The sequence below is a fragment of the Prenolepis imparis genome, unplaced genomic scaffold (assembly GCF_030444845.1).
Source record: "Prenolepis imparis isolate NDT839.2.m4 unplaced genomic scaffold, iyPreImpa1.0 SCAF_7, whole genome shotgun sequence".
NCBI classification, from domain to species: Eukaryota; Metazoa; Arthropoda; class Insecta; order Hymenoptera; family Formicidae; genus Prenolepis; species Prenolepis imparis.
Genome location: NW_028141165.1, coordinates 8,068,519 through 8,088,383, shown reverse-complemented (window position 1 = coordinate 8,088,383; position 19,865 = coordinate 8,068,519). Strand labels below are relative to the sequence as shown.

The 19,865-nt window shown below is 32.8% G+C and overlaps 2 protein-coding genes and 1 long non-coding RNA gene across 4 annotated transcripts in view; 2 read left to right on the top strand and 1 right to left on the bottom strand.

Moving 5' to 3' along the window:
- The window catches only part of LOC145938791 (uncharacterized), a 108,403-nt gene that overhangs the window by 5,373 nt on the left and 83,165 nt on the right, over positions 1-19,865 (bottom strand). Inside the window, exon 7 of the long non-coding RNA XR_014425736.1 lies at positions 14,799-14,855. This is a non-coding gene — a long non-coding RNA (uncharacterized LOC145938791). The remainder of the gene's footprint in view (positions 1-14,798; positions 14,856-19,865) is intronic.
- LOC145938783 (uncharacterized) overlaps positions 1-19,865 on the top strand; it is a 193,936-nt gene that overhangs the window by 128,572 nt on the left and 45,499 nt on the right. The window lies entirely within an intron of this gene.
- On the top strand, positions 760-4,556 carry LOC145938787 (kielin/chordin-like protein). The gene is made up of 7 exons (XM_083042546.1): positions 760-889; positions 1,526-1,769; positions 1,865-1,971; positions 2,487-2,606; positions 3,226-3,375; positions 3,463-3,528; positions 4,172-4,556. The coding sequence occupies exons 1-7, from the start codon at positions 760-762 to the stop codon at positions 4,369-4,371; spliced, it is 1,017 nt and encodes a 338-aa protein (XP_082898672.1). The 3' UTR covers positions 4,372-4,556.

Here is a 19,865-nt window from a genome sequence, read left to right as displayed (position 1 = left end):
GTTTAAATAGATATTATTTACTTTATTTATTAATTATATATATATATATAATTATATATGTAATATAATTATTTATATTACAATTAATATCAGGTATAAGAAAAAATTTGTCTGGAGTAACTGTAGCACTGTATACTATAGAATTACATTCAAAGCTCTAAACATTATTTTCTGTATTTCAAAACGAAATAAAAATATTTTAGATTGCAGCAACTTGCTGCTGTATTGACAAATACTGATAATTTTAATACTTTAACAAAATACGAATTATTGTAATGGATTTAACGAAATACGAAATATAACACAGGAATTCACACAAAGAAAGATTCAAGGTGAGAGAGATAATTTATTCGATCATCATGGTAGTTAGGTAATTTGAATGGATATGCAATGATAAGGCAAATTATTCTCCTTTTTTCCCCTACGTCTATTTATAATATTCTATCCTTTGTACATATACTGTATTTCCTTCTTTCTTGTTGCTCATCATCTTTCCTCTCTCTTTCTCTTTCGCATTCATTTTAATTCTTCTTTAGCATATTCGCCTCTCTTTTTCTCTCTTTCTACATATACATTTCCTGACTCTCATACATGTGTTTCATCTCACTTTGGCGTACATATGCATATACGATATGCATATGCGTATTATTTCTCCTCCTTCCTTCGATACATCATCGTATCTTTGTCAATCTTGCATCTATCCTCTCTCTCGGGGCCACTTTCAATCCCTTCCACAGTGACCGGTCACTCGAAGTATAAATGACGCAGCGGGGACATATATCGTCAAAGTTTTTGCGCCGTTCGATCATGACACATCGTCGCTCTTATTCTCTCATTCAGATATGCGCTTCTCTGGCGCTCGTCGTCGTCACGGTCGCAATCGGTCAAGGTGAGTCGCAAACAACAGAGAAGACCATGTGTAATCGATTATTATGGGAGTGTGTTTCATTCGCGTCATCTATATTTCATCATAATCGTGAAGCAATTATTAAAATATTATTTTTTCCGATCCGGTGACCTTAGAATATAACTTGATTGATTTCATCGTGTAAAATCGAATTATAACTATATAATATTAATATAAAGTAAATAGAAAATTTTATTATATATATATATATATATATATATATATATATCCCCCATTTTATCACATCATGAAAATTCTTTCTAACAATAAACACGAGGTTGTTATACTAAAATATACCTAATGTAACAACCATTTCGTTAATTAATCTGTGTCAATTAAGAATTTATTTTTATCAATCCTTGCGAGATTTGAAGAGCTGATGCTTCCGGCGTTTTTTCGGAGATCTCAATCTAATTTGATAATTGAGTAAATTTTGACATTTTGAGACGTGAATAATTTTACCTGTTCTATAATTCTGCCATACTCGATATCAACTTCTCGCTACATAAAATTTTTTCACGACGCAAGTTTAAGTAATAATTTACAATAATTCGCTCTTATCTGGATAATTATTTTTGTTATCAAACTCTTTCGATCTTTTATTTTTTTTTCGAAAAGACAAATGCGATAAAACTAAATGCCCGGGACCACTGACGTATTATGAGGCACTCGGTTGTAAACCTGTTTACGAAAAAGAGGGCGATTGTTGCGCGACGAAATACAACTGTGATCATCTGAAAGAGAGATCCAAGACCAAGTGTTACGTTAACGGTAAGGAGTACGAAATCGGAGAGTCTCTCAAAGAGGAAGATGCGAATCCTTGTGACATCGGTTGCACTTGCACAAACGGATATGATGAAATGTAAGTACGACACTTAACATTTTTCTTAATTATCTCGAGTCACTTCAGAGTCATTAAATTTCCATTTATTTAAATTACGCTGCATTTTTTAATAGCGCTGCATTTAATTGCGCCATAGTCGATTGTTTCTTCGGGCCTGTAAAACCTGGTTGCTATAGAAAACGTTCTCCGTTAAATTGTTGTCCCGGAGAGGAAGTTTGTCGTAAGTATAATTTTTTTTCGCTAATTTAAAACCTAGAAATTTGCATGTATATATTCCCGACAATTGTTAACTATCTGTGATTATTTATGCAAAAAATATAGATATTAAAATGTAATATTAAATAACAATGAATTGCATTTTATATCATTATTTTTCTCTAATTTTATTCTTCCGTGAAATAATAATAATTAAAAATTAATATAGATTCACGATGTATATATGCTTTTCTTATAGTGTCGAATGCTTTTTTACTATTATTTTCTTTTTCAAAATGACATTTTTCACATTAAAAATAATTTTTTGGGGCATTTGATTATTACGAATATGATCTCAATGTTATATTTGAATTATAAATTATAAAATAAAAGGAAAGTTAAATAATTTCAGTATAATTAAATTTTATATTTACAAGTAGTACATATATACTAATGTATATGTCGCGAGTATACTCCTATCGCAAATTATCTATCGTAAATACTTTACACGTAATATTTAAATAAAATTATTTACGTTAGCTGAAACACCTGAAGAAAGGCCTACCTGTAACGTGAACGGAAAGATATATAAAGACGGAGAATACTTTGAGATAGAAAGTGAACCGGATTTAAACTGCGTATGTCAAGAAGGATATAAAGGTAAAAATGATTTTAAATATATTATTTTCAGACATTTAGAATTTTTCAATATTAACTATTTTGATTAGTTTGTATAAAATATGTCCGCACATATTAGTGTAAGCATATGATGAGCACACAATGTGTAATGTTTATTTATATATTATTTATAATATATAGGAATCACTGTAAAATAAATGAATATTTTTATATTATTATCGATATAAATTAATTCTTAGTTTTATATACAACGCGTAAAATTTTCATCACGAGTATAAATGGATTGTTAATTTGTGATAAAATTGATGTCATATTATAATATTTATAAAGACGCTTTATTGATTGAAAAATAATAGGTTAATTATTGTAATATAATAAATATTATATTAATTATATTTATATATTATATAAAATATAAATATATAATATATATTTTTATTATATTATATTTATTATTATATAAATATAATACTTACTAATATTTATTAATATTACATATTTACAAAACGTAAATTTATAGCTGTAATCAAATTCGCATATCGATATCTCAATTATGTGCATGACAATTTTATAATGTATTCCTAATTCAAATTTATGTGAAATCAAAATATTATAAATAAAAAAAATTTTTTTTTTTTAGGGGAAAATGTCGAACCTTTCTGCGTGAAACCTAAGCGTTCATATTGCAGTCCCGATTTTCGTGGCGCGAGTGACATTTTTAATAAATGCGCTCCTGTTTATTATTCTAGTCAACCACCACAGACCAGTTGCAGCGTGTTTTCGAGATGTCGTAAGTTCACGATATGACAATTTGGCATTCTAAGCACATATAAGACACGATCTTATCCGAGTTTATCTTTCATTTTTTTATTTTTAGAAAACGCTAACGATACTGTCGTCCACAACGAGGACAATTCAAAGTCTGCTAACAAAACTTCTAACGGTACGTTTTATTGGTATATATTCGTTATTACAAATGAGATACACACAGAATGACTCTTAAACGCGTGATCCAAATCATTTAATATTCTTTCATTAATTTCATTAGCAGTCGACTCGACAAAAAGTGTAAAGATTTATAATATCTCATGCGTGTTAATTCATTTATTGAATTGGCGTAGCTTCAATTTGAGATACAAATGAATAACATATATGTATAGTACAAAATATAAATAATGCATCGATACGCATTTGAACATTTAAGCGATGCTAATTACAACCGTGCTTTAAATGACATGAAATGAGAATTAATTGCGACAAACTTTGCACGCGAGAAGCAACGCGCGAGTCACAATTTCCGTTCTATAAAATCCTATAAAATGATAGTTAATTTGATCATCGTTATGAGTTTACAAAGCATAGGAAATTATGTTGTAGACGCGCCATTAGTAACGCTTTTGACATTATAAAATAATTTATTTTAAATTTATTTTATTTATTTATATCTTTTTTTGAAGATGTTATCGCAAATTTTCGAGGTGAGTCAACTGTAAGTTTATGACGTGGCTCAAAAAGAATTGTACTCTTTATGTTTGTATAAAAGGCACAATTATATAATTATATAATACAGATTTTGTTTCTTTCAGATGAGAACGTTTGTCATTTCGGTAACATGACCATGCACCTCGGTGATGAGCTGAATCAAGCTACAGATTATAGCTCCGTGTGTGTTAAATGCGTTTGCGAGCTGCCGCCTTTACCCACCTGTCAGCGTTTGCCAGATAACGAGTGTGACGTCACAAAGCATCCGCCATTCCATCATTTAGAATCCTTTCAAAATCCGTAATAAAATAAGATTACCCGCGTAACTAGACTCAGATCCATACTACATTCATGCGTAAAAATATATAAAAAATCTTTTCTATATAAAATCTAATATAATGTATGCATTTCGCCTACACATATACCTATATATGTGTGTGTATGTGTATATATTTACTAGATATTTTTAAAAATGTGGATTAAACCTTATTTCCTCCTCGTTTTCTCTCTTATACGAAAAATTATAATTATATGCAAAAGCAAAGACCGACTATTTAAAATAATTTAAGATTATTTCAAAATATATTCTTATTTACTTTATTATTATTAAATACTTTATTATTAAACTGTAATTTTTAAAGCCAATTAATAAAAATGATAAGTATTTGCACGTCTATGACAAAATTTATAATCTTTGATCTACTTTACAACAATTTCTTGCAATTAATAGTCTTGTTATGCGATAAATGGAAATATTATTAAATCACTGATAAGGAATATATCAGTACTTAATAATGTCAATGCTACATTTCGTTGACGTAATTCCGTATGATTACACATATTTATCACGGATAGTTTTATATGAATAAAAAAAATATCGTATTGAAAGCGTGTTATTAGTGCAATCTTTTTTTTTTTTTTTTTCTTTTACTAATACAATGTTACGTTCACGCGAATTATTCGGCCGAAATAATTTTCGCGGTCGTAATTTTGCGACTATACGCAAATATGGATACTCTCGCTGTAATAATCGGTTTGCGCGCTCGACGAACCAATTCTCGTTCTACATAGATATTGTCCGTTAGTAGCGCTATTCGTGCGAACGAGAATAAACCAGCACGACAGAGTCGTTTACACACTCAGCCAAACGTTTAGCCATTTCTCATTTGAACTCCCTAAGTGGTTTTACCGTCGACACTTCGCAAGCTCTTTCTCACATCACGGGTTTACTTTGCGCAGCTCACGATTTATCGCAACGCGGTCGAAATGTCATCCCTCTGTACTTGGCGCAGAGGGAGACGAACGCGTTTTAACGTTCGCTCAAACGAGCACGCGGGTCTCTAGCAGTCTCTAGTTTTGCACGAGTCAGTTGAAACTAAATGGCGAGCCTCATAATTTACCGAATAGGCCGATTGTTATCTCGTCAATTGTAAACTGTAATCGCAAAACGATAGCAAGAGTGAGAAAACAGATTTAAAAAAAATATTTGCATACATTGAAAAAAATTAATGTGTGGAAAGATTTAAGAGTAATTAATGATGGCTAAAATCCATGTTCCAACGACAAGATTAATAATCGTTATCTCGATGTTTTTCAATGGTTATTAAGCAACTGTCCTTTTTCCTAATGATTCTATAATAAAAGACTATTAATCTTTTTAGATTGAAAGATATTCCGATGTCACATCTATTCCACTATCGTATAATTGCTACGACTTTAATATGAAAGACGACCCACAATATAAAAGACATTTACTACAAATAATTGTGAAAAATAATTAAAATCAACTATTTTTTTCTTGTTTTTATATTTTTTAACATTAGTCTTTAAATATTAAAGAAGATCAATGACTATATTTGGATACATAATAGAAATGTTTCGATTATGCTTAATTGTCAGTTAATTCATCAAATTTATTAAATTAATTTATTTATATTAATTAATTAATTAATTATCAAATATACGTCAACACATAATACAGTATAACTGATAAAATAAATAAACTCTTCCATCACGAACATCTTTAAATATAAAAATTTTCTGTTTTCTTTTTTTCTGTCTCTCTCTCTCCGTATCTTCTGTTTTATTTCCTGCCTCCGTATCCTTCAATTTTAATGGGAAAGTCTTTTGTTTTTTTATTCTCACCCGAGCTACGTTTCTTTTTCGATTCTTGTCATCTTCTTAATCGCATATTTTATCATTTCACAAGCTCTATTCTTTCTTTTCTCCTTCTAACATATACACAGATATTTCTTCTACTTCCTCTTCTTCATTTTCAAGCTATTTATCTTTGTCATTTCTGATAGTATAAATATTACAAGTGGCAAGTGGAGAAGTTTTTGTGTTCGACAATGTCGCGTCGTGGTACTTATTCTTTTACTCAGAAATACCTTTTAGCGTTTGTAGTCATCACTGATCAAGGTGAGCTCTTAAAAAGGGAAAAGAATTTCTTCTATCGATACGTGATAGCAAAATTATGAGACGTGTGAATCGATAAAGCTAACTTAGTATTTATTATTCAATAAAAAGTTTTTTAAATATATGTATTATAAAAGTGTTTTTTTTTTTAAATTATTTTATCCGGAATTATTTTATCGTATTAGTAATCTGCACGATAGATGGAAATTATTTTTATCTTGCAGGAGAGAAGCTCAATCGCGCGTGCACTGACAATGAAATACTATAGCAAATCGATTTTATATATCCGCAATAATAATTTGTCACTAAAATTATCTGATTCTTCTTTTTCTGTGAAAAGAAATGAAATGAAATAAAATGCGTGGATGAAACTATAAAGCATTAAGCTGCAAGTCAATATACAAAAAGATGATTGTTGTGCGATAAAAAAAATACGACTGATCGATTTAATTTCTCTAATAGATAAATATTTGCCGATTTATTAATTTGCTAATGTATCTTCGTGATAAATTCATATATGCGAGATGCTCGTCAATAATTATTTATCATGTCAAAGTACTCAAACAAATCCTATATAAATTACGCTCATTCAATTATGAAATTTTTGATAAAAAAATTAATCTTATACGATTCAATATTATATTATAAAATAAATAGCTAAAATAGACGTAAGAATTTTTAATTAATTATTATTGATACGCGGATGTGATTAATATTATATTTCTTAAATAACTTGAAAACCTATAATATGTCGAAACCAGCGAGCAGACTGAAAATTTCCGACAACGATCCAAACAATAGGAGAAATCCGTTTTCGCAACTCGACAGACGTGATTCCCATTGGTCGGGAAACAAAACGCGAATCGTACGCCGAGCACGTGCCGCAAACTTGCTGTAAACGACCTCTCGGGATGACAATAAATCGGCTATATTAAGTTCCGCTTAAAGTACAGCGACACGGTCGCCGGAAGTAGGCGGCGACGGTCTTGAGGGCACCGGTGAAATATGAAGGGCGGTATGGAAGAAGAGCGTCGGAGAGGGCCACGTTTCCGGAAGTTGTATCTACCGTCTGGTTGTTCAATAACGATCTTTCGGAAAATCACGACAATAGTTTGTCCCTGTGAATCTCGATGTACTAACGAGGGCGCTGAGAGAGAGAGTTCCGTGATATAATTAAAAAAGAATCTGCAGGACGAGCAATTAAAAGATATAAAATTTAAAAGCTTTCTTGGAGAGAGACAGAGATAGAGAAGTAAAGTTCTCCAACAGAGTAAATTGTAAGTCTATTAATTATTTCTCACTCGAAACGAATGCATCGGATTTTTATATTTCATAGTATTATAATTCATATGAATTATTTATATGAATTATATTATTTTTTTATATGAATATTTTGTTATTTTCAAATAATATTATAATAAATGTCATTAAGAAATAAGACATTTATTATATTCAAAAGTAATTTGCTTGCAAACTTTGTATTTTCTCTATAGTTCTCCTCTCTATCCAAAATATATATATACTGATTTTTTTCTTATTACTTATGTAAGAAAAAATTGTATTCCACGAAAGAATGGTCACACATTCGCGGAAATCGCCGTCATCACATTGTATAAATTCTCAAGAAATATAATATACTGCCCGTTCATGCATGAATCTTCATATTCTCGTAATGCTTCTTCACATTAAGCAGGGATATAGAAATGCCCGACTGAGAGACGTCGATTTTTGCGATACGAGCCGCCTGCATAAATTCTGCCTCTCGACTTTTAAGGCTCGAGCATAAAAATTGTGAGCTTACATAAAAAAATTTATCACCATGAACGTCGGAAAGACACACGTTTTCTCGATCTTCATAAAGCACCGTCTATATTACAATCAAGCTTTCCATCACCTCGCTAATATCGAGCAAATTGGTATGCAAAACGTCTCGAGAAAAAGAAAAAGATATGGGCACGATAGTATATTTTTATTGTAAAGTTTACACAATTATTTCTTCCCCAATGAAAATTTAATCGATCTCATTAGTGCGAGTTACTTAAATTTAATAAAATTGAATATTGAAGAAAATCGAATTCTCTTCAGAGGCATAAATAAATAAGAGAACTTTTCAATTAAATCGCAAGAAACTTTACTTTGAGAGGAACTTAATTTTTTAAACGAAATTATCAAGATATTTAATATTGGAAATCACAGAAGAGTTTTGTATTGAATATATTTTATTGCTGGAGTAACAATGATTAATTTGTAAAAAGGGAAAGTGAGTTTTATTAATTTTGCAGCTTCAACTCTTAGCTATTGTTATCCGGAAATACACGTAGTCGCAACATTAATTATACAAACGACTCTGTCAATGGCTAACTTTTCGGGAAGTGCAAATGTCTAAGGTAATGAGACAGACTAGTATCATTTGAAGGCGACCTTCGTACCCGCATGGACGTGGCCCGCATGTACAACGGCGCACTCTAAGAAACATGTCAAGCGAACTGATTAGCTGATGGATCGCCCGACTATCAGGACAATCGGAAATGTACCGACGTAGAGAGAGAGACGGGTTCGACTGAATCTGGACAATGGAAGTCCTACAATCTGCTGGAACTAATTCCGCCATTGTCGTGCTAAATTTCTATACGAGATGCAGTTTCGCTATACTTAGCTGATTGCTATATATGTACATGGACCGTATCGCGTGTCTTATTGTTAGATATACCGAAATTGATGTTTAATTTGTCGTTTAAGAATCTGATCAAATCGTCGTCGAAAGTTCGTATATAAATATCTCAATTTGATCAGTATTTTCAGTATTATAAATCGTATACTATATATATATTCAGATTTTTTTATTTAAAGTCACTTTGTGGCCAAAGTATTATCTCGGAATAATTCAACGAGATGACGTGAGCAAAAAAAAGCTCGAAATTTAATTTTCGATGTATTAGCAAGTTCTAATAATCCCTCGTAGTCTTCCTGAAGCAGAATTAATCGCTCGGAAAAGTCACCGAGGAGGAGGATTTAAGGAAGCACACGATCAGGGATCAGCCTGTGGCCGCATCGAAATTTAATTAATTCCCCCATAAGAAATAAGTTTCTCCTTCGTATCGCGGCTGCAAGTTTTTAGTACCGAAGGTGAAGAAAGACAGGTGTTTTTCTGACGTGACAAAAAAAATAGAGCATCGCAGTGGAAAAATATCGACCACGGAGTTTAATAAGAAGCTGTTATTAGAGTTAAAAGTTCTAGTTGCGCAACATACTAATTACATATTATAAATATATAATATCTGTTAATCAAAAGCAATATGATTTTTTTCTCCATAAAAAAAAGTCCGTCCAGTCTGTTTACAATCTGCAATCGTACTTTCCAAGAATCGTGAATTATCTAACGTTATTTAGCGCTCGAGGGAAAAATTGCTCTTTTTCCAGCCACGTGTAAAAGCAGCAAGTCCATCGAGTCTAAAAATCTGGAAAGCGCGGAAAAACTCGCACACCCGCCCCGGAGCTGCGGGCTGGCCGATGCATCCATAATTCATGCAGCAATGGCGGTCTCTAGCATAAACTAACCCGGATACTAATTTCCTCGAGCTGCTACGTTGCTGCGTGCTCGTTAGAAGAGAGAACGAGAGAGAGAGAGAGAGAGAGAGAGAGAGAGAGAGAAAGAGCGAGCCTGGATGCCGCGAGATGCAATTATGATAAACCGGGGGTGCCCCTCTTCCGAGAGCTTTTCAGGGCACGGTTTGCGAATTCGGCGAGAGTAAACCCAGGAGCGCGACTATACATATATATAGGAAACCCGACCGACTCGCGTACATCTATTCCGCTTCCGATTTCCCGCTGCTGCGCGTATACGTGTTCCGTGATTACGCTGCCCTCCGATAAGCTTCGAGAGCTCGGGAGAGCGAATTCGCGCAAAGGGGGTCGCGATCGATCCCGCGAGACGAATGGCGGGCCGTTAAGCTTGTTGGGCCAACCGGGCTGGTGTTGCCGCGTTATTAATTTACTCTGCCGTAATTCCCGATTCGTTTGATTAAGATCTCTCGGAGCCGCTGTTTGTGTCGCGACAGTCATATTTATGGTCGATCGTTAATGCTGATAAGCCGAGAGAGCGATGTCTCGCAGTTAATGAATTGGCACGAATAATCGCAGCTTTGAGTGTAGATGTGCCGAGAGCTTACGACTATCCTCGATTATAATTGAAATGAGAACATTTTTCTTATCAATGGATAAAGACCCGGATTAGTTGTATAATTGTTTTTATAGTTTTAATTATAATTAATATATATTAAAATTATAATATCTAATATAATATATCTAATATTAATTATAATTATAATTATAATATATATTATAATTATAACATATAATATAAATAATATATATATTATATATATTATTATATAATATATAATATTAATATAATATATATAATATTAATTATAATATATATTATAATTAATATATATTATGACTTTTTTGCGAAAACATATGTAAAATACGGTGCCTTTTATTTATTTATTTATTTTTTTTGGCAGACTAATCTAAATATTTCTATGTCTCAATAAACGAGAATTATGTAAAAATTGTCAAAAAAATATTTATCTTTCTTTCTCTCTCTCTTTCTCATGTACATTTTAGTGTATAAAATAAATAATACAAAATAATATTTAGATATATCTGCTGTCAAAAAAACCGTTCTGCATATATATAATATAAACCCCAAAAGCCCAGGGTTTATAAATTGCGAGACCGTAATTTTTTATCTCGAAATTAATGACAGGCATAGACAGGGAGCGTTCATAAAATTTGCAAAATTAACGAGACAAGGAGCTTAGCAAAGTGATTATATAACATGACTTTAATAACTGTTTTGCTTGCCGTTTTATCGAAACTTTTTCGAACAAGCCAACGTATACATATATACTGGCTAAGAACCTGGAGAGTTTACGACAATATTGTGATTGCAAATATTTTTCTCATCCGGTTCGCGTCGGTCTGATAAATTTCGCAAACGACGGACGATTTTGCGCCGCGATATTAACAGCGCGCTCTCATTTTTTATCGATTCTCTGGTTTTGCTGGAATTTACAAGCTCTTCTCGATTAATTATATCAACGCGTGAAGAAACGTCACTCCTTATCTCTGCGTTAGAAAATTGTGCTCGCAAATATCAAAAGGGGAAGGAAGGGGAGAAAGAGAGATGATACCATAGTTGCATTACGATGCCGTTTCTCACTTCGTCATAATTCTCTCTCTCTCTACGCTGTAATGGAAACTTCGCGAAACATCATTCCGGAATAATAAATGCATTACCCGTACGTCCCCGTATTTATTTATTTTCACCCAGCAGCCCTTTTAAGTGGCAGTATTTCATTCCGTTATTAAGAGCTGCCTATCGTGTCCACTCGCGAGCTATTTTATGAGATTAATTTTTTCCTCGCGCGCAAATTTCCCCTGATGAACGCTTTGACGGATTAAAAGTTGAAATAAAAGTTCCAGCTCCTCTCTCATTCTCTCTCTCTCCCTGCCTCTCTTTTACTACTTCAGTTCTTTCATCCGACAAATTACTTTTACGTTTCGCCGCGTGGCCTCGTCCGTTCTTTTTCCCTGTGTGCAGAAAAGCGAAGCAAAATACATTCCGAAAGGGGCGCGTTCAGCTTTTCCTCAAAATCAGTGGAGTTCACCGAGATTTATAGGCCTCTTGTTAGGATGAACAAATATGCTCTTAGAACAAATATAAAATCGTTTTGGGGCATCCCAATCTTTCTCGTGTGATGTCAAAGTTAAATATATATATGAAACATATACAATTACATATAGATATGTATTAACTTTGATGTTATATGATATATACAATATGTAATTCACCTCTCGCATAGTTCAATTATTATTTTAATTAGTGACCTTTCACATTACATCAACAACTGCAGTGAGTGAAGTTATGTCGAAAATTCTCGCGAAATAATGCCTTCTATTTGCCCTATGGAAATGTGTTTGAAGATTTTATTCGGTCGCAAAATTGACTGATAATAGAGCGCGCGAATTAATATTCGATTAGCGAATAATACGCGACGTGAAATATTTGCATATAAAAGATTTTTCAATGTATTGCGTTATTCATGAGTCCGCGCCGCGTTTATCCACGAAAATCCGTCGCGTTGTATTTTTATTAATAATGCACAGAAACGGAACAAAATTCTCAATTGAAATAAACAATGTATTCGTTGGTTTAAATCCTAAATGGCTTCTCCGTCCTCTTCATGAATAGATTATATATATGCAATATAGAATTATATATCCGAAAAATCGAACCAAAGTTGTAAGATCAAATGCAATCAATATATCGCGAAGAATAATAAACAAATGACAATTGTGAGCGCCTTTTTTTTGCACAAAATTGTTGCAGACATAATCGAGCGGTCTATAAATCGATCAACCGTAAATCATAAACGCGTCGGCTATTATAATAATTTATTGTCGATGATCCCACGCACGAGATGGACTATAATATTTGATTACTATCTATTAATTATATGATTCGCGGGTGAAGGGGGCGAAAAGAGGAGGAAGGGAGCGAGAGTAGAAATGTTCTCTAGACTCTAGGCGGAGATCGATATCAACGCGGTGCGTCGTTACGATAATGCCGGTTTATGAGATCATTAATTATGGGAGCGTCACCACCACATAGCATTACGTAATGTCCTGTACCTGCTGCTTCTGCGTTCTCTCCCTCCCCCCTTTTTCGCAAGCGAGAGAGAGAGATTGGTCAGCAAAGTTTGCGAAACTAGCAGCCATCTGGATCTCATCGCTTTCAAAGTTTGCCAAGGGGGGTGGAGGTGGGGTGGAGGGCGGAATTTGTGATCGCGCGAAGAAAAGCGTCTGTCTCGCCGTCAGTAATGGCTTTCGCAAGCTTTTACCGACGCGAGACGTTCGCGAAGATACCGCGCTTGCCTTCGACATTCAATTTAGATAACTCGATGCAAACAAAAGTTTGCGTTTTGATATTCTTGCGTTATAGAAATTATCTGAGATGCTTTTGATTCAAGGGACGTGGAGTGAGAGAAAATGTTTCGATACATAGGGAATTTCTCATCGAACTCTCATATACAAAATGTTATAATAAATTTGTAAATAGATTTGAGATCTTTAAGTGTACATAAAAATTCCTTGAATGTACGAGGGTAAATCAAAAAGTAAAGGGACAAATAAAGAAAAACACATTTATTTTAACCTATGTGGAAAATTTACATATCATTTTTCGACATAATCCCCACCAACATCGATACATTTGATCCTACTTAATAAGCTTCTGTATTTCATCCTGGAAGAAAGATTTGGGTTGGATGCGTAGCCAGTTATGCACCACTGCAATGACCTTCTCATCCAAAGAAAATTTTTTTTCTCGTAGTATTTCTTTTCTTTTTCTTTTTTTTTTCTTTTCATCTTTTCGGTTTATTAAAAGAAGCACTACGAGGAAAAAATTTTTCTTCGAATGAGAAAGTCATTGCTGTGGTGCATAACTGGCTACACACCCAACCCAAATCTTTCTTCCAGGATGGAATACAGAAGCTTGTTAAGCAGAGGATCAAATGTATCGATGTTGGTGGGGATTATGTCGAAAAATGATATGTAAATTTTCCACATAGGTTAAAATAAATATTTTTCTTTATTTGTCTCTTTACTTTTTGACTTACCCTCGTATATTGCAAAAAGGAAATATTAAATTGTCGATGCACGCAAAAGTTGTGTTTCGACATTCTTGTATTATATAAATTATCTAAGATGCTTTTGATTTAAGAGACGTGGAGTGAGAGAAAATGTTTCGATACATAGGGAATTTCTCATCGAACTCTCATATACAAAGTGTTATAATAAATTAAATAGATTTTAGATTTTTAAGTGTACATAAAAATTCCTTGGATCCCGACGTGTATCGCGAAAAGGAAATACAAATTATTTTCTTGTTTATCGTGTTGTTTCGTTGTTTCTAAAAACCGCAACAAGAAACGCGATTCTATTTTTGTTACGCTCCTCAGATCGACGGAATGTAGCTTTGCAAGCTTTTGTGATGCTTTCAGGAAGACGATTCGATTCAAAGCATGTAAATATTTTTCATGGTAGAATTGTATTATCTCGTGAATAAATCGTATTCTAAAAAAGGTAAAAAATAGACGCCAAGTATATAAAAAAATATGCTTGCAAAAATTGTATGCAACAAAAGAAATAGAAGTTTAAAAAAAATAAAAATTAAAACACATGCATGTTACTTATTTATGTACTTGATGTTTTTTTACCATAAAATAAAAATTATTTTTTACTTACCAGTCGATGCGGAATAGTTGAACTACATAGAAGATCCTTGATCGAAGAGAAGTTGATCTATAACATACAAATTTAAATCCAAATTAGCAACGCCTAAATATTATAATTAGTATTTAAAAAATTTATTATTGTATGTATTACATATAAATATTCGATCCGTACACACAATAAATGATCTTTTCTATAATTCTTTAAAATTGCAGAATTATGTCATTCAAATTATAAATAGTTGTGATATTGATTATAGATTGTAAATATCGCAAATGCATATAATTATGATATAATGACTTCTGTATTGTAACGATCTAGTTTATGAAATTTTATAATGCAAATAAAAAATATAAATACTTTATTAACATTTTGTTTTAAATACGATAAATTAAACACAAGAATTAATTTAAATATTAAAACAAAAAGTAATTCTGTATATATCGTGTAGGTATATTTTTATATATTTTATGTATATACATATACAATAACATAGTCATGTACGTATTATATATATTTTTCATTATTGTTTGCTAATATGAAACTTTTTAATATAATATTTTCTAAATATTTCATATATTAATTTTATTAAAAATGTTTTAATATGTGCTGTTACAAGAAATAATTATATATTCCTTATAATATTATTTTACTTCAAAATGTTACAGCTATTGTCACATTCTGTAGCAGATATACATATATGCATGCGTGATATTACACACGAACATTTTGATAAGTCTCGTATACGTGTAACACAAATGCGCTTTTACGCGCGTGTGTGTGTGTGTGTGTGTGTGTGTGAGCGTACGTGAGACTGAAAATAAAATCTAAAATAAGAAAAATTGTCTCTTTTCGTGAATTAAATTGCAAGATCTCGCGAATAATTACCTCAATAATATTCTAACTAATCGCAAATGAAAGCTTACATCAAGCTTTTATATGAGAAAATTGAGCTGTTAGATTCTTTTTATCACCGCTCCAGTTCTATAGATAACTAATTCAATATTTAATTGAAAGTACGCAATCGTTTTTTATGCACTTGGCCTCGCGCGACATTGTTTCATAAAGAATAAAATATTTTTATCTCGTTTTTTCCCCTTTTTTTCAAACGTGATATAGCTGTTGTATCTCTTGCAACGAATGAGATAAATAATGCGACAGTATTTCTACCGGAAACGACTTTTCGTATATGTCGTAAAACGCGTGCATTCGGTTACCGCATCCGAGATATAAAGGCCTTATGCGAGCTGTATGCAATTTATAACGATGGGAGTGCAATTCTACGTCGGAAATATATATATATACACATATATTGTATATATACCGAGACAAATTTTATATGGAAAACATAATATAGAAATATGAGCTTCCTTTCCAGCCGTCGATGCAATGTTTATTGCCTGACGAATATTCGAGCTTTCGCAGAACCTGTTTCTAGAGAACCTATAGGTAATATTATACAGCACTCATATCTAGACTCATTCGTACTTACTCTTACAAATATATAATTTACGAGACGCTCTCTCGCGTGCTTTGTTAGAAAAATCTTTTTCCCTTTTTAATATTCATCGCGTTATTTGGCGGAGAGAGGAGAGGAAACCAGACGCAATAACTTATTTTGCCGTTAGAAATCTCTTTTCCAAACTCCGCGATGCATCTCTCCTCGAATATTTTCCGACATGTCGGCACGACGGATATAGGACGGACGCGTCTTTGTCGAGGATATGGCGGCGAGAGGTTTCGAGCGCAGCTCGGGGCTGTTTTTCCGGTCGAGATTCTAGAGGCCGAAGTTGCATATCCTCGAAGGAAGGATTTCGTTGTTTGCACGCAACGACAATAGCCTGCTCTCCCCCTTTTCGGGATCCTCCTCGGCGCCGACTTAGAAACGGTGAGAGAGCTTGTTGTAAGCTCTCGCTCGAGGCCTTCTTTCGACCCGGCGCGGCGAGGAGAAGCCGAAAGAGAGAGATTGTACCTTCGAGGCTTCGCGAGATACGTTGAAAGCTATGTAAATGTAAATTAGGTGGTTCCCTCCCCTCTCTGCCCCCTTCACCCCTTTCCCATTCGTGTTTACGTCACGCTATTGCCATTCAGTCGAGGTTTTCCCCGAAGATGTATCTAATTTCGCGCGAACTCAAGTACGTGGACTTCTCACCCCGCTCTTCTTCTTCTTCTTCTTCATTCACCTTACTTCGATTTTTCGACCTGTATGAAGGACTTTTTCCCCGCTTCTATTTCCGATAATTCCGCTTCACGTGACAGTAATTTAAAATTAATCGACCAAAAAGACAGCATGATAAAATATAAATCTATAATATCTTTGTATTACACTTTCTTTTATTAACTTTTTTTATTACGATCCATGATATAAATTAGTTTGTTTTTATTTGATATGTGTATAATAATTTCGTGCAAATTTTGTAATAACTATAATAAAGCTCTACAAATATTGAATATTAAGACATCAAGTAAAGTCCACAATTAACAATATTATAAAAAAAGTAAAAGAATATATGTATATATATAATCTTATTTGGATTATGAAGAAAAAAGCTTGTTAGAAAGAGAAAGCTTATGTATAATTTTTAAAAAAATCAAAGAATAAGAGAGAAATAAGAATAAAAGATAATGCTTCTGCTATACTAAAAATCCGAAAATATGAATTATTATTATTATTATTAATCTATATTGTAAATCAGTAGTGTATAAAATGTTTGCTATTTTATTCAGGCAAAATGTACAATTTATGTACAATTCAAAAATTGTACGTGTGTTTTACAGCAAAAAAAAAAATAGCAAAAAATTGACAAATTAATTAATTCCATATAATAATTTATCGCGTTCTGATATAATTTAGTTTAAATAGTTCAATATACCTAAATATATATATGAAATTAGAGAAATTAGTGAATCTCAAATTTATGCGCGATTGTATATTGGTTCATTTACACCGGATACAGTCAGTGGCACATGCGAAAGGGTAATTTTGCGAGCGCCCTATACAATTCTCGTCGCACAGGAGCGACCCTTTCTACCGCCGGGTTAAGTCTACAACTGCGAGGGCTATGTGCCCTTCCCTCTCGATGCTGCAGATTACTTAACCCTACGTTTCGCGCATGATCGATGACTCTCGCCGTCGGAATTGACAAGTGCTCGTCCGGTTGACACACGGTCGATCGGCGAGCACGTTATTAAACCACCGTTCGCAATCCTAATACCGGGGATAGCACACAATTTGCCGCGCGCAAATAGACCCTGCAGATCAGTCTGGTGAATCATCAGGCTGATATCGCCGATAATAATGCGATCGCGAATCACATCAGGCTGACTTTCATTTGGCGACTGGATTTTCCGGCAATTATATATCTGACCGTGGCACATGTTCATTAAGCGTAATCGATATAATGAACGTACTTGTCGTATTGCGCGGAAAGAATATTTTTCCGAATTACGCATCGCATCGCGATAAACGCAGATTATGAAGTAAAACGCGTCCGATTGTGTTGCGAAATCGAATTTTAAATCTCCTCAAGTTGATGCGATTTATCGCGATATATACCGTAATAATGAGAAAACCAGCATTATCAAATAACATTAGGATAATCGAATTATTTACCTCGTAATTGCGGTATCGAAAATTCGGTCGTACACAATCGATATACATAAGACATTAATGCGTGTATCATTTAAATTTAAAACTCGAGATATATCAATTAAAAAATTAGCGGTTTAATCGAGGGAATTTAATAGTTCTGAATAATTTGCACTATACATTTAGCGATAAGAACAGCGAATGTGACGAGTGTGAAATGAATGGCGTATATATCGGAAGCATTATTTGCTCGCATGTCAAATATATGCACGTATAGTTTCCCTTATACAGGATATTCTCTTCAATGTGAAAGGCCAACGAGCTTTCAAATGCAGAATGCAAGGGATAATAATTCATATGAACGGTAATAATTATACGAAATGTTTAAGCGAATGCGTTTAAAACAAGATGCGAAATTACATTGTTAGATTCTCGTCATTTTATTAGCAACTATCTTGCGGGATAAACAAAGTTTCACATTCGTAATTCTGTATGTGTTGGTTTTTTGTTCTATAATTTTATTTTATCTTCGGCGACTTGATTTTTTGAACAATTACTTTGTCCTAAATTATTCGGGAACATTATCCTTTAATTTTTCTCTCCATTCTCCGCATTACCTATTCAACAATGTTATGTGACTTAACAGCCACTAGCAAATTCAATAGCCGGTTTATCGTAAATTACCTGGACTATTACGCGAAAAACGTCTTGTTATAGCTTGCACGATTCATAAATAAGTAAAAAAAGGGTTTTAGTGTAAATGTAATATTTGCGTAATATTTTGAAATTATATATTTCATGTTTCGTTTCTATGTGCACGATATTGTTTAATAAAAATATTGCTAAATAATTATGCAATATCATCAAAACCACTTAATTGACAAAATCAAACTATAATTCTGAAAAATTCGCGTCTACTCCAACAATTTACAAAAATGTATGTTCTATTTAATCTATTCAATTTGTAAAAAAAATGTTATTTATTTTAAGATCTTAAAATAATTTGAATAATGCATTTATAATTACAATTTTAGTAATATTACAATTTCATAGTTTTTACACCGATTTCTAATATTTTCACATTATGTGATGATTCCTATTCAATCGATTGCATTGGTTTCAAATAATCTAGTCTTGAAAGCGACAAAAATTGCAATTATTCTGTTATTTATTACAGAAGATTATTTTTCAAAATCGTTCAATCAATTTTTTCATATAAATAAATAAAAGGTATACATGAAATAAAATACGTGTCACTATTTTCTCTTATAAATTTTATGCAAAAGATATTATATATTCTAATATAATAGCTAATATTAACATAATTGCAACTGAAATGAGGATGGAAAGCTCAAATTTTCAAAATTCGAATATTCAGATGCAGGCGGACGTAAATGGAGAACTCTAATTATTTCAGTTTATCTGATCCGCAGAAATTGTTTTTGCCTTATGGATGGATATATATTCCTATATGGATGGATACATATTCC